Source organism: Dermacentor silvarum, chromosome 9 (assembly GCF_013339745.2).
Source record: "Dermacentor silvarum isolate Dsil-2018 chromosome 9, BIME_Dsil_1.4, whole genome shotgun sequence".
NCBI lineage: Eukaryota > Metazoa > Arthropoda > Arachnida > Ixodida > Ixodidae > Dermacentor > Dermacentor silvarum.
Genome location: NC_051162.1, coordinates 86,892,540 through 86,908,627, shown reverse-complemented (window position 1 = coordinate 86,908,627; position 16,088 = coordinate 86,892,540). Strand labels below are relative to the sequence as shown.

Genomic DNA, 16,088 nt, shown 5'->3' with positions numbered 1-16,088 from the left:
ATCACTTGGTTACTTAAGGCGTTATTTCAGACTTTCCCTTAGCAGTTCAAACCGCGTGCTTTTTAAAGGATTAGTGCATCATAAATTGGAGTACGCATTTTCTATTTGAGATCCCCAAGTTAATTCCCTCGTCCATTCTATCGAAGCAATCCAAAATCGACCTGCACAGTTTATTATATCGAACTATTCACGAACAGCTAGTGTGACCATAATGACTCTGATTTTTTTATCTGTCACTTGGACGTAAAATTTCTTGTCGCTCCTTTTTCGATGAAATTTATCATTTTAGACATGTCCTACGTGACTCACTTTTTTTTACCAACCATGTATATTTCCCTACTCATCGACCACCGTTTGAAAGTTGGTGTAACTAATTGCCGCAACAATTTCTACTTTAACACATTTGTATTTTTGTATGTTTACCCACTCCTCTCTGTGATGTCTTGACCTTGAGAGTAAATAAATACCATGAACTAAATTCATGCAACCAAAACAAGCTAATTATTTATACTTTCTTGAGTGTTAACAAAAACGTTTCAGTGTCTTTCACACTAATGGATATGGTTATTAAATTTCTTTTCTGTGAGCACTCATCTATATTTCCCAAATAAAGAGTCAATAAGCTAAGTGCACAATGATCGTATTTCAAACTAAGTAATTAAGGGAATTGCTGCATCCAGTATCATTAAGTATTCAACTATGTGATTACATCCTAGGAAAAATTCAATTACCCGGTAGTGAAAATAATTACCGCAAATGTTAGGTATTGCGACTTGAAATATAAACAAATTGTAAACTGTTTTCGACATATAGCGTCGCGTGTTTACGTAGCCTTGATAAAAACGCCCATTCCTAATCAACTGAAAGCAATTTCTTCTTGGAATGAAGTAAACTTTTTATACCTACCTCCATTTTGTCTTCCATTTGTGTTCTTGGCATATGGAACATGGAAGATGTCGCAAGACTGTTCTTCAGTGAAAACGAGGGAATCTCGGAAAGTCTTAGGTTGATCATCTGCGAACATGTAAAGTTATGTATTATCATTGTGCAAAAAAACATATTACCTTATATGCCGCCTGGCGATTCGGTTGCACTGAAATAATTTCTTCTATCGTAATGATATCTTTTAGGCATTACCTATTACGAGCAAATTGACATTGGTTGACCAGATTCATTCTCACCAACGGTCGCTGAATGAAACCGGCTCATACTGGCTAACCTTTGTCTCTTCTTATTGTCACTGAGAAAGTTACATTTGTATCTGTCGTTACATCTGGCAGAACAGTTTTGTAGTATTTTGCACTTTATAGAGCACTTTGCTTTAGTTACATTGTTTTGGCGATACGTATGTTCAGCAAAAACTGCAGCAGGTCATCAAATTTTTGATAGCTTGGTGGCTCTGCGAATTTATCGAGCAGGCCTTCTTCACAATATTAGATTCATTTTACACATTTCCTTATACATTCCTGAATAGATGGATGGGTGGAAACAACTTTATTCAATACCGGCGAAGTTCAACGACCCAGGCTCAGGTCTGCCATGTGGGGACTTCGAGGCCTTGCCTCCATGCCGCCTTCCTGAAAAGGCTTGCGCTTAAACAGGAAACAAGGACAAGTCTAACTATTTCTGTCATCTTTCTATCTGAATGTGGGATGCAAACGCCCTCTTACAATTCATTTTTAGCTTTTTATCCGAATAAACATCACGCACCGAATATGACGTTTGGCGAAGTTAGGTGCCTAGAGACTCTCAGTATTGCACTGCCCGTTTAGCTTTAACCACGAGTCGTTAGCGGCATAGCAAAGCTATCATTCCTTTAAAAAAGGAATATAGGACAGGCATGATCTGCGGTCTATCGCACCAGGCGATATGAATAAAAAAGTGATACATGGATTTAAGTGATTGCATTCAGCGACAATTTCTTCTTGGAATGAAGTACACTTTTTCTGCCTACCTCCATTTTGTCTTCCATTTGTGTTCTTGGCATATGGAACATGGAAGATGTCGCAAGACACTTCAGTGAAAACGAGGGAATCTCGGAAAGTCTTAGGTTGATCGAATGTTTCATTCAGTCTATGTAGGGACGTTTCAGTCTATGTAGGGACGTTGCAAGTGGAATTAGCCTAACCTGCAGTATTCATTATTTTAAGAGCTCGGTTATATAAATTCTAATAAAAGCACAAAAGATTCAGGCAAGGTTTCAAGGGAGGAGGAGTTCGAGGACGAGAAAGAAGCATTGAAAAGAAATAATGCAACTTTACTAAAATTTGAGGCATCGGTTCACGCACTTACATTAACGGCAGTAATATATCCTATGGAGCGTACAGTAGGGCATAATGCTCCCAAGTGATGTTGAAACGTCACTGTTTGAAAAATTATTTCTACTATATGAAGCTGAGGGACAAGCCTTGAAGCTAAGATAACATTTTTTGTCTATAAAAACTAAAACTTTGTGCTAAAATTGCAAGTCTGCGCAACCTTTTCTTTTTGTTTATCCTATGCCTAATATAAGCAGCAGGCAACGTACTAACGAAAGATAAATGAAGGTGGAAACACCAAAGGACAGAATAAAAACTACTCGCCGTTGCCTTGAGTGTTTTTGTTTAAATTGGTTATGCCGGCAGATGTTTCAAGCACGGGATACGATATCATAGGTAAATTAAATAGGGAAAAAGACTCTTTAGACGACGGCAGCGTGACTTTTATCACCACTATGATTCGTTACGTTGTATGAGAATAATGCTCGGAGATGCAGGTATTTAGTAATGTACGTTCAATATCCTTACACACTTCTAACAACGTTACCTAATCAAATACGGAGAGGAAAGGTTTCGCCTGCATGTTTCATTGTAAGCATTCCAAGTACAGTTTTTATTGCGATAGCAATTTTATGGACACTTCAACCGGATTTCTGCCGTCGGCGTCGTCGTCGCCGTTGCCGTCGCCGTCAGGTTCCCTATAGATAAAATCTTCGCCGCGCGCCGTATGCCCGCGAGCGGAAGCGTGCCGTGGACGCGCGCTATCACAGAGGGCGAACGCACTCAATCTCCCACGCGCAAACAAGGAAGCAGGAAGCCAGCGCCGGAGGGAGCGGGAGGGGGGGGGGCGCACTTTTACTCTGCCAACAACCGCGCTCGTCGCTCGTCCGCACCGTCTCTTATCTCCACACGGCTCTGACCTTTATGCGCCGTGCATTCGCCGCTCAGTTTCCGTTGAAGCGATAGACCGCACGTACCTTCGCCAGCTGCGGCGTATGCTTGCTGCCAGCGTTTTGACAGTCGCTGTCTGCAGTCATTCAGTGTGATCTGTTCGTGTTTGTTTGTGCGCGCTCACACCACGCTTGTTCATTCAGTTAGTAATAGTCGGGCCACATTTTCCAACGCACGCTACGCATGCAATGCTGCCCGGATCGGCAGTGCAGCGCTACAGGTGTGTCCTTTCGCACGCGCAGCCCACGGGAAGCGCTTCTCATCAACACCACCGTTTCACACGCGCCTTCTCGTGGTCATCGAGTCTCTCTTCATGTCGGTCTACTTACACCGCAGCACGCCTGCTTACTTAATCAGCTCATGTTTACTACAATTCATATTGCTACCAAAGCCGCTCACCTTACTTCGTATGACATTGCTGAGTTGCTATCGCATTCATTGCTTCGTCCTCAGGGCGAAACTGCGACATTTTCTTTTTATATTGTAGTATTGTATTCCAAATGTTGTAGACATTTCTTTTAATTACAACGCAAGAAGATAATTTACAGAAAGAATCAGTGCCCGATGCTAGGAAGTTGCATGCGCGCTCACATGCCTCATGTGTACTGTCAGTGCGTTCATTTCAGCATGCGATGGTTTAATTGTTTCTTGTTTATGAGCTAGTGTGTCAAACGTAAGTTGTTTCTTTTTGCGTGGAACGGGTGCTGCCAACATTGTAGAAATACAAATCGTGTGTCGCGTTGCTCAGCGCCACTCATAGCCGCTGCCATATGCCACATGTGCTAATTTTGCGAAAAGCACTTGCTTCTGGGTCCAATATTTATTCACTGCTAGACACAATTTCCGCAAAAGAGGACACGCGCTCAACAATGGAAATATTTTCACGGGGGCATCTGCGACTGTGTTGTCGTCGACAACTTCGTTCCGTGTCATCAATGTGTTCTCCATTTTGTGTATGTCTTGCTTGTGTAAATTTTTTTTGTAATTGGGTAACATCTGATTGTAGTAACTGGGATAGGAAAAAGCAAGCCATGAAGAAATGGACCGGCAGCAGAACATAACCGCCACCTATTGAATAGTTCCCTGATTAGTATAGAAAATGTTTGCAATCCACATTTTAAGCAAAATAGTTAGCTGTTCATTTTAGGATGGTGACGCTGCTTCTTGAAATGCAAAATTTGATGTGACCTCATGGTTCTTATTCAAAATTTGAAGAGCTGCTCTTTTATGCGACAGCACATGTGTTTACAACAAAATGCCTATATTTGAAGGGCCCCTAAATCACCTCAGATAATTTTCTAACATTTGAAGTAAACACGCGCATCGAGTTCAGAATGCCGTCAGGTTCAACGACGCCAAACGCTGAAGCGCTACGCGCTGTGGGCGCGCCACAAAATAAAAAAGAACCAATGCCGTCCTCCTCTCCTAGCTTTCCCGGTATCCCCAGCGGACGTCACGATGTCAGCAGGGTGCATCTGGTGATGTCAGCGGCAATGACGATGCGCATTGGTCGAACAAGAACCTACGACTTGCGGTTTGTCTCCTAGCAGGTGCGCGCGCTCTCTGATCTTTTTCGTCGTGTTGCTCGCTTGTGCGCCAATGCGAATTGGTATTTACTGCCCGCAACGCAAGAGCGAAATCGCTCGGGTTCCAACACAGTCGTGCTAAGCAGTCTGATTAGCTGCGCGACCAGAGTGCGACAGTGTTGGCCTTTCCAGACGTGTACGCAACACAGGGTCTATAGCGGCACGCTTCGCATGAACACCGGCCGTTACCACAGCAACAGCGGGTTGCCGAGAAGCGCCGAGTCCAGGTCCCCGTTACCGGCACGGTAACTCGCCGCATGCCGTTTGCCAGTCGCGGGCCACCATTCTACAGCGGTTTTCCACGCGAACTGCGAGGTATCCTTGCCGTAGAGAGGATGAGACCGGGACCCATTTGTGCGGCAGCGTCACCACCACCACCGCCGATCGCTCGACTGGGCCTATGTCGTCGCTATAGGCTTTTTCCTGTTCACTTCAAAGCTAAAAAGGACGGCGCTTCGGAATGAATAACCGACGCTCACAAGCCGCTATATTTTCTTACCGTTGTTATCGCTTTTCGCAATAATTGTACAAAAGGAAGAAAATATGCTTATATTTGCGCCGCCATCGGCTGCGATGCGAGCACAGCCGCGCTGGTCGTTTTCCGTCGGTAGCCGTGCACTACAGCTGAGCTCGACAAGTATCGCAGCTCTTGTTCATGCTTTACGTTTGACAGTGGATATCGTTTTTCATAAAATGTACAATTTACGAATCACTTTATCTATTGAAAATTATTTTGCTTGGAACAGAAGCTGCAGCCTATGTTTTCGTCGCCGGTGGCATAGGCGCGCAGCTTCGCGGCGCGCAGCCCGCATCGTGATGCGGGCGGTGCGCCGGCGGAACTGCTGTCTCCTTTTGGACACCTCTCGCGCGTCAGACGTTCTATGGCACTGGAGGCCGGTTCGCCGTCGGTGTATTTGCGGCTAGAGTGGACGTGCCTTAACCAGAAGTGGGGAGTGTTTTGAGAATCGTGTTGGCGATGACCTATTTCATGTGACATTTGGAGAAGCACTCGGCGAGGAGACTATGGAAGAAAAGAGCGAAACGAATGTGGACCATATTTTGATAACAAAGGCGTGCAACTCGGCTATTCCGGCATCACTTAGAAAAATTTTCGCGGCTACGTGTTCGTAGTAGACTCGTGCACAACTGCGACAACACAACTAAATTTCGACCTGTGGGTGGTTTTGAGGCCCTTTAAAGTATGTTAGTCTCTCTTTAAATGTACTATTTCAAGTACAACCGCTTAGAACATTCCGTTATTTATTTCTAATAAAATCATGAGCGCTCTAGCTAAGCTCCATAAGATTCACAGTCGCATTTTTATATAAATAAATGAAAGGAAATGCTGCATTATGTCAAGATGCAATTACTGCGGGTAAGCTTGATAAGGGAAACTTACCATGTGTCTTGTATTCTATGGCGTTTTCCTTATTTTTGTAATCGTACATCTTAACGGCGGTGACTGTTTCTTTAGAGGTCTGTCTGTAATTTGTAACGTGCATGTTCACAAAAACTTTTCACAGCGAGCACCACAGCGTCACGTGCGTAATTATGCGACATTGAGAATGGCTTCTTCTAAGGCACATTTGTATAAATATTTAGTCTCAAATGAGGAAACTCGACACACTTCTATCACAATTTTTAAACACCTCTACTTCTTTTAAAAAGAGTTATGCAATACGCAAACAACGTACACAATTGTAGGCAAGGTCTAAAAACATTGCGATGAATCATGCCTGTTTTTCAGCTGTAGTTCTACATTGACAGTAACTTTTGTCTAAACTTTTGTCCCAATATATTTTGAACCAAATATTCAGTTGGCCCACGTTAAAAAGTCATGTTGGAAAACTGCGAAATTTATTTTGGTCCATGTTCATACAACGGCGAAATTAGGGGTGAGCCCACGCGGAAATTTAGGTTGGCTCACCCCTAATTTATGTTGGGTCACCCCAAATTTCAACTTGTACCACTGGTATACTTAGAGTTGGTACAGCCCAAAATATGTCAGTTTGGCCCACACCTAAATTTCAGTTGGCCCACCTCCAAATTTCACGTTTAACCAACGCCAGATTTCAAGCTGACCGACACCCAGATATCAGTTGGCCCACCCCTTTTATTATCTTCCCCAAGCATTTTCTAAGGTGCCGTATGTATCTCTAAGGGCATTCATTTTCCATATGTTGTTTTTTGCGCCAAATTGTTCATTATCGCTTAAAATGTACCGATTATGTCATCATCATCATCATCATCAGCCTATATTTTATGTTCACTGCAGTACGAAGGCCTCCCCCTGCGATCTCCAATTACCCCTGTCTTGCGCTAGCGTATTCCAACTTGCGCCTGCAAATTTCCTAACTTCTTCATCCCATCTGGTTTTTTGAAAATACAAGCGGTCTCAGCGACCATGGAAAAGAACTGTTTGTCCTCGGTGGCACCTTCTACACGACCTCATTTGCTGAGCAAACACCCAACACCAGCGGAAGGTCCTTTCATCAGTGATGGTTCTGTGTTCTTACTCGAAGGTGCGGCGTCATGTCTGGGGAACATTTTGTGACGCGTTAGGCACCGAATTGGACTTTGCATATTATTTCTGCAAATAAATTTGCGTTGCTTGAAAGCAAAGACTTTGCTTCCTATCACGCGAGGCTCCTCTTATACCTATTCCCATAGTGCGTGGCTCCTGCTATATTCTTTTTTCGTGTTGTGTCCTCACAAGGAGCCGGTTAAGCCAATGCACAGCATCTACATAAAAAAAGAACTGTAGGACACAAATGAAGAACATTTATGGAATGAAAAATGCTCCAGATGGGATGAGCTGCGTAAAGTAACTCGTAAGCCTTTCCTTAACGGTTTGGGCGGCTTCCTAAAGCGACGTTTGAATTCAAGCGTTTGTTTCTTGCTATACTAGGATGCACGGAGAGAACGTTGAAACTACCCGATTCATTTCGTTTCCTGGTATATATGCACCGCACTAATTTGACTGACTAATTTCTTTTTCATTGATCCTACTGTAGCTTTCTGCTGTATTTCATTATAAAGATAAAGATACTAACGGTGTTGAGGAAGCGTTATTCTTGAACGTTATCGTAGCTTCAATCGTCTTCTGTTCTTCAGAGACTTCTGTTGCCGTTACAGTCACACATGTGAAATCAGTGCCCCACACGTCATCTTGATTATATGTAGCCTTCACGAGATAGTAAATTGCACCCATATCTTGTTTGATACTCTGAAACAAAACAAACCAAAACAGCTCTAGATTTCTGCGTCGAGCTTTTTATCATCTGATAAGCTAGCGCTTATATGCCAGAGCTCCACCATTGTATTTCTTGTATTAACAACGGGCATGGCAAACCAGCTAAAAAGACTTCTGTTACACAGCAGAAATGTTTATGGTAGCCATTAAAACAAGTCATTGTTCCTCATTTTGGCGTCGCAATCAATGCTTCAACCATATATGTTTATGAAAGGTAGATATCGCTAACTAATAATATGAACACATTCGGGAGTTTTATGTGCCAAAGCCCCAATTTCATTATGAGGCACGCCGTAGCGAGGGACTCCAGATTAATTTTGACCATCAGTGGATCTCTACCGTGCCCCTAATGCACGGGACATGGGCGTTGCTGCATTTCGTCACCATCGGCTTGCGGATGCCACGGCCGGAATTCGATGCCCTGCCCCCGCGCTTAGAGTCGCGACACCACAGCCGCTAGGACACCGCAGCGGGTAATACATTGCAGCTTTAGGAAAACGCAGCAAACTCTTAGTATTCTTAGTCTCTTGCAGAGAAAATAATCAAAAACTAAGACACCTATTTCGGCACGTATTCACGAGGGATGGTTGTATCCTCCTAAGAATGCTTTTAGAATACATTGCACACAGATTTTAATTTTTCGAAAAATATTCGGGAGTGATTGCGCAAAGTATTCATCTTTAACATGAACTACGGTGCTTTAGTAACTTTGAAGAAGTGATTTGCTCATATTCTTGTATTCCGCTATCGAGAAATTTGACAATAAATTTATCTAGACCTCTTAACTAGCAACCTTGTGGTGTGTTTTGAAATCAATCAGATTCCGGGAAAATACGGGACGCGGCTTTCTGATGGCATTGTTATACACGTAGTTCCGCTTTCATCTCGTCATTAAGCCAATAACATGCAGTTTTTACGATAGCACACATGCGGAAATGGTTATTTTTATACACATGGGAACGCAGCATTTGTCATCTAACCCTGGTGTTTAAATTTTAAAATATATTTAGGGAGGGGGGGGGGGGGGGCGCACTTCTCTGCCAACAACCGCGCTCGTCGCTCGCTCGCGCCGTCTCTTATCTCCACACGGCTCTGACCTTTAAGTGCATTCGCCGCTCAGTTTCCGTTGAAGCGATAGACCGCACGTACCTTCGCCCGCTGCGGCGTATGCTTGCTGCCAGCGTTTTGACAGTCGTTGTCTGCTGTCATTCAGTGTGATCTCTTCGTGTTTGTGCGCGCTCACACCACGCTTGTTCATTCAGTTCGTAATAGTCGGGCCACATTTTCCAACGCACGCTACACACGCAATGCTGCCCGGATCGGCAGTGCAGCGCTACAGGTGTGTCCCTTCGCACGCGCTGCCCACGGGAAGCGCTTCTCATCAACACCACCGTTTCACACGCGCCTTCCCGTGGTCATCGAGTCTCTCTTCATGTCGGTCTACTTACGCCGCAGCACACCTGCTTACTTAATCAGCTCATGTTTACTACAATTCATATTGCTACCAAAGCCTTTTTACGTTCCTCACATAACGGTAGATAATAAAAACGACCTTGAAGAACGGTTATCTTCCATAGCTGTATTCGGACCTCGGGAGCCTATAAAGATTGTAAGTAAGTTGAAGATTACGGGATTGCATCAATTTCAGCGTTGAATTACTTACTAAACACCGAATGTACTGACACTCGCATAGGTGTTTTCCTGCAATTTAAATTAGTTGGCTTTAAAATCTACAAGTGGTAAGGTGTGCGAGTATAGAATAAGCAAAACGGATATCTAACAGAAGGAACGTAATTAAATGAAAGCCACGATAGGTCTTATCACACCTTGTTTTTCCAGTCTACCCACATAACAAACTTCTCCATGCAGAAGTATGAGAAGGGCAAAATCGTTTTACCTGCCAGGCGTCTTGATATATACCAAATACGTCTTCCCTGGCCCAAGCAGGTACCGTGGCCGTACCTTTCTGGTTCTCTTGTTGAATCGTGCAATGAGCGACTCCAAGAACAAGGAAAATTAGAAGGAGTTTCATTCTCAGTGCTTTGGAACTTACACCGGCGAAAGAATGCTTGGCAAGTTGCAGCTTCGTAATTTATACCGGTCCTTCCTTAGTATTAACAATGAGATCGGATGTCTACGCCTTCACGTCGATACGTTATCCCATGTCGCGTTCTGCGAAAATAAAACATGTTGATTCTAAACGTCATTGTGATCTGCATACCACAAGAACATTTTGATTATTCTTACGTAAATGTACTTGGAAAGCGTAGGTGTAGTATGCACCTACCTCCTTTGTTCTTCTGCACGTTCGTCATTTTATAGCAGACAAAAAAGTCAGATGGTAAAAGGAAGCGTTATGTTCACACACTTTAATTCTAGGCTTTGTTATTACTTCTAATACCGTCATTGGGGATAGCTGCGCAAACCTATGATCTAAAACTTATCATTTACTTAGGCGTACAGGTCTTGACGATGATGAGATCATGTCCTCGATCATTTAGTTATTTTTCAGTGTGCCCATGCGGAGCACAGCCCTTAGTTATCTGCACTGAAAGAATAGTTGTTCAGAATAATTTAGGCATTGTTTCTTCTAAGGGTAAAAACAGAGAGAATAAACCATGAGATCGCGTCATAGATGGTTCGAAAAACCCCAGAGATGTGTTGTCGTAGTTTTCATAATTATATTTGCGAGAATGCAGATATATTAGGAATGCAACAATGTGGTTGTTAGACTTGCGGATATTTTTTGCATTATTAAACAGTTGAAAAAGTTATCACAATGAGTATGAATTTATTCGGCCAAGGTGGCTACAAGACGCGCCCTGTGTTCAGTGGTTAAGTATATGCTCGTGTTTGTGGTACTGTCATTGCAGTTCTTCCAGCTAGTCATCCGACTCTTGTCATGCTCGTCGTCATATAGTGTTCATGCCCAGATTGTCATACAACCGTCGTGATGCCAACTTATTTATTCCCTCATTTTCATTCTAGCTTGGTCGATTTATATTATCTAAATGTGCAAATTACATAACTTTGTATATAGACAGGCATTATTGCAGGGGGGTTCAAAGGAGATGTCATAGGAAACCATGTATACATATTAAGACTGAGCAATCGTAAATAATAGCCAAGGCGGACTGCTCTTCAAAACTAAGCTGTTTAAGTAAATGATAGTAAATTTATTACAAAGCACCCATGCGGCATGACATTTCCCTTAGTTTACTGCATGGACATGACGTTAAAATAAACAGTAAATGGCTAGCATACATGGCTCCTAAGTGAACTGTCACCTAGTAAGGTATTTGGGTCATAGAAACTGAGGTTTTACCTTTACCCGCATTTGTTGATGAGCTCACCAACCTAAGCTTCGACTGACAGATGCAATACTGCCGCCTTAAACGTGGTAATTGCTAATTATAGTGCGGCTATGCTTTTTTAAACGCGCTATAGCGGAAGATGACCTGCTTTAACGCGGATCGCATACCGCTGAAGCATACCTTTGTCAATTTCCGAACATGACTGTCTTTCGTTTTCTAGCGTACGTTGAAGTTTCGTCGGATAAAGTTAGGCATTATACACGCGTTCGTAGATACGTGTTTGATTTGTTTACTCCGGGGTGTATTTTTTGAAAAAAATTCACGAATATGTTGAAGTGGACATTTTCCTCGAGCACTTCCAATAAATTATAGTGGACCTAACAGACGACCGCTCGCCTGTAAACAAGACAAGTCGTACTGTTGAGTATTGAGATGTATTTTCATGTTTTTTACCAAAGTAGCCTACTGTTTCTTCTGTTCTAAAAAGGAGACATCTGATACATCCTTCATATTCCTAAAAACGACACAGTCATTGGCCTAGTACCGCATAGTCCTTTCAATTATAAAAAAACTCCGATAGAAACTAAGAATAGTAAGGGTCGCAAAACTACCCACTCGGGAATCCAGATGATATATTGACACTATACTACCGATCACCATTTATTAACTGGTATTGAGTTCCCTTCGATATGCAGTCATGGATCATACTACTACTGGGGGATCCTACTATTTTACGTATTTCGTAAAGGAACTGGCCGGGTTTATTGAGGCAGCTGGCTCCTGAAATACACGTCGCAAGACCAGACAATCGAGCGTGGTGCGCTGCGCGCACATTTCTGTGTTCTTTTCCTCATAAGCCTGTTCTATTGCACTGTGCCGTTTCTTACCGGTGGAATTTGTACCATTGCTAGGAAAGAGCATCACCTCAACGCTGTAAAATTGGTTTAAGATGACAAAAATTCATACATGCTGAAGAACGATGCTATACTGACAGCTATAGCAAAGTCAAAAGTACAGTAGCGGTGAAGCGCGATGAATATTGTAAACAGAGGTAACTACATTAGCGCATATGGGAGAATAAATATAAAAGAAGAATAAAAGACAAAGTTACGAATGCATAAAATGCGGTTTTGTGCGCATGATGTGAACTACGTCAGAGCTAGTTATTGTATACGGTGGGTTTGTGCCGTACCGTCCATTACCACCTCGAAATTCACGTCGCTAATGCGGTGCACAACTTTGTATGGACCGAAATACTGGCTCAGCAACATTTTACTAAGGGCACTGCGTCAAACGAGTCCCAACCCTTCTTGTTCTTCGGGTTTATAGAACGCTTAGCCGTGGTGAATATTACAACGTCGTGCATCTCCGTGCAGCTGCTGACCCATGTGCACCGGCGCGAGTTGGACGGCATCTTTAATGCATTCAGCGAATTATTCGGCGTCAGTTCTTAGGTTCTCTCTGTCATGACACTCAATCATAGCTACCAGCATCGTGTGCACTTCGCGGCTGTACAGGAGGCGAAATGATGTGAAGCATGTTGTTTCTTATAGGGCGGTTTTATACGCGAAGTTCATGAAAGACTAGATGGGACCCCATGTTTTCTGCTTGACGTCGAGGTTCTATCACCCTCAACACGTGAGCTGTGGCTGCAGCGACGCTCTCGATAAAAAAAGTGGAGAGCGCGTCGCCAGTTTTGCAATACACATACCTCTTGTTATCCGTCATCAGCTTTCTTCGATTATGCACTGGCACAGCGAGCAGCGATCTCTTCATCGAAGACAATTAAAAAAACAGGAGTTAAAAACAATAATATTTTCGAAGCTAGGGCAGCATCCGCCATGGCCAACCACGCGTCACTAAGGCTTGATGACTTACGGGATGCTATCCGGGTGACTGTATTGTCACTCCACGAAGAAAGCAGGCAGCCTAATGCCTGGGGGTATGCGCATTTCTGTAATGGAAAACTTCGCTCCTCTTTTTCAACAGACGGTAGCTGTGGCAGTGGCTTACGTTTTGGAGCACATACTGAGCGCGTTAACACAGATATGTAATGTCTTTGACAATCTTGTTTAGGCCCTTTGTATGTCCGTTGGACTGCGGATGGTAAGCACTCGTTTTTAGATGCCTGGTTTTGCCTTATTCAAAAATTTCTTCCATGATCAGTGCCGTGAACGTCGCCTGCTGTATGTCAGTACGCTGGACGGGGCCCCATTGATGCTGAAATGCGATATGATACATGGAGAACTCCGCTACCGCGGAAGCCGCGGTTCGCGGGAGCGATTTTGTCATGGCATTACGGATTAAATGGTCAGTAGCGACAATTACCCTCTTGTTGCCGTCGGTTATGGCGTCTTCTCGGAAATGGCGTGAGGACGACATGAAGACTTGGTCAAATGGGTAATGAGGTCTTTAAACGGGTTGCAATAGCCCGGGAGACTTCACGGAAGCTTTCGCCACTGGCATTCACGGCAGCCTTTGACATACCGTTTGACATCTGCCGAAAGTCCACGCAACTAATACATCTCATGAACTCTGGCTTGCGTTCTTGAGGGCATCAACCATTCATCTGTCGCGCAACAACAGTGCTACCTAGGTGGTGGAAAACACAGCGCATCACAAACTCTCAGAGAAGTGGTACTTGCACATTTATTTCGGAGGCCAGATCAAGCAATGCTGCATGGGTGAAGGAACGTACCGTTCGCTCGAATTTCATTGTCGCGTGTGTGTGCACCTCCATGGAGACTGCGTCGACAAGAGCCCAGGAAATTACCATATTCGGCGGATCTGTTTTCTTTTCTTCTATAGGTGATTGTCACCTTTCTGTTAATGGGCTCGGAGACACTGACCTCATCTGAATGACGAACCCATCAACAGGCGTCCTTAAAGTGCTGCTCGTGAGTTCAGCGCCACTAGGATGATCGGAGGTATTCTTCATTGTTTTCCTACTTGTCATTTTCTGGGAAGGCGAAGGCTTCTCTTTGCAATGCCCAGTTCACTTGAACTTCGGCGCGAGCTCAAAATAATAATGCCACCTATACTGGAGTAAGCTTGTAGCGACAATGATGTATTGTCCTCCTTGGCTCTCGATTATTGTAAAAAGACAGTAATATTCAGTAATTTAGTTTCTTCACGCAATATATCTAGACCATTGTACAGACCAAGCGCATCTGCTAAGCTGACAGCTCAAAATTTACAGTTCGTTTGGAGCCAGAGCCTGCGGTAACTTGAATTGAAAATATAAAATAGCTTTGGAATATTCTCCGAGAATGTATCCAAGGTAGAGTTCTTTTTTTGGCTAGAAACATTATTACAGCGTAAGCTGTTATGGCTCTTTCGAATAGACGTTTAGGTTCGCGATGGTGGTGTCCGCCGCCGCCGCGTAATCGCTATCGCCGGAAATGCGAATAGAAAGTACCCGGTCTCCGCCGTGATCGAACCCAGGCCCGCTACGCCGGAGTCGGATACTTCACCACTGAACCACGCAAGTGCTTGTTACAAGGCAACAGAAAACATCCCTTTAAACGCGCCCTATAAGAAGGCGCGCAGACGCAGACGACCCGAGCCTCCGCCAGTATGGTGGAGCCATCTAGTTAAGGTGCCTGCAACCGCCGCGTGCAGAGGCGCAGACGACGAGATGTGATTCTGACGAGGCTCGCAATCAACGCTATATCGATGTTAGATGTGCGCCACGTATTCTGGGTACATCTTCGGAACACGTTATGGTGTCTCCTCGCAAAGTACGAACCGCTGCCAAAGGAGCAAATCGTAGAGCTACGTGCGCGGCTACAACGAGGCATCATCGGTATCAGCAGACCGCTGGGCAGAGAGCATTACAAGCCGCAGCTTGCTGTCGACCCCGGGCAGACAGTTCAGATCGTTCTCGTCAAAATCGAGGCGAAGACACTTTGCCAGAAGACTCTGCTGTGCGTGGTGCCGAAATTGGAGCTACCCTTGCGCTGCTCAACCACTTTACGCTGTGACTGTTGTGCGTGTGGCGCGCAGGCCTGTGACGTTTTAGTACGTGCTCATCAAACGACCTAATTGCGTATGGCCCTCTGACGAGCATATAAATATAAAAAGAGAACACCCATGTACTTAGACTTAGGTGCACGTTAAAGAACATCTGGTGGTCCAAATTGTTCCGGAGTTACCCACTACGGCGTGCATCATAATGATATCGTGGTTTTGGCTCGTAAACTCTATAATTTTATTTAAACGGAATAAATCCGGTCTCAGCATTCTACCAACGATTGACGTAACAATTTTAGACTATGTAGCGCCTGTGGTCATTAGCGGATGTTATTCGTCAACAGTAATTCTGACGCACCCACACTTGCGTCAATTTAATCTTATTTATTGCAGTACTGTTTCAACAATGCAGGGAAATGCCACTCATGAGCACGAAAAAAAAACCTACGTGTACCTTGCGGAACCTTGCGGAAAGCTTTTTGAACGTTCACGGCAGGGTGAACTTTAAGGGCGTGTTCACTACCGAAACTGGTCCAAACATGCGCAGCGTTTAGCTCTCATGCCTTGGTGTCTTTTCTGCCACCACATGTAATGCACAATGAATAGGTCTGATGATGTGTAACACGAGAACAAGGTGAGAGCAGGAGCCAACGTTTCGACAAGTGGACTTGGCATCTTCAGCGCGACAGATGAGAGCATATGTCGCCTTCAAGAAGAGAAGTCCACTTGTCTAAACGTTGGCTCCTGCTCCTCA

At 44.1% G+C, this 16,088-nt stretch overlaps 1 protein-coding gene across 5 annotated transcripts in view; it reads right to left on the bottom strand.

Annotated features, from left to right (window-relative positions):
• Positions 1–16,088, bottom strand: part of LOC125940348 (male-specific histamine-binding salivary protein-like) — a 49,487-nt gene that overhangs the window by 27,101 nt on the left and 6,298 nt on the right. For 2 of the 5 annotated variants that reach the window (XM_049656431.1, XM_049656428.1), the window contains exons 1-4: positions 9,946–10,119; positions 7,849–8,021; positions 6,195–6,277; positions 907–1,014 (exon numbers count right to left, since the gene is read on the bottom strand). In XM_049656431.1, the coding sequence (XP_049512388.1) occupies positions 907–1,014; positions 6,195–6,277; positions 7,849–8,021; positions 9,946–10,080 (499 nt within the window). In that variant the 5' untranslated portion in view covers positions 10,081–10,119. Of the gene's footprint in view, positions 1–906; positions 1,015–6,194; positions 6,278–7,848; positions 8,022–9,945; positions 10,120–16,088 lie in introns of those variants that run through there. The other 3 variants (XM_049656430.1, XM_049656432.1, XM_049656429.1) reach the window with 3 other exon arrangements.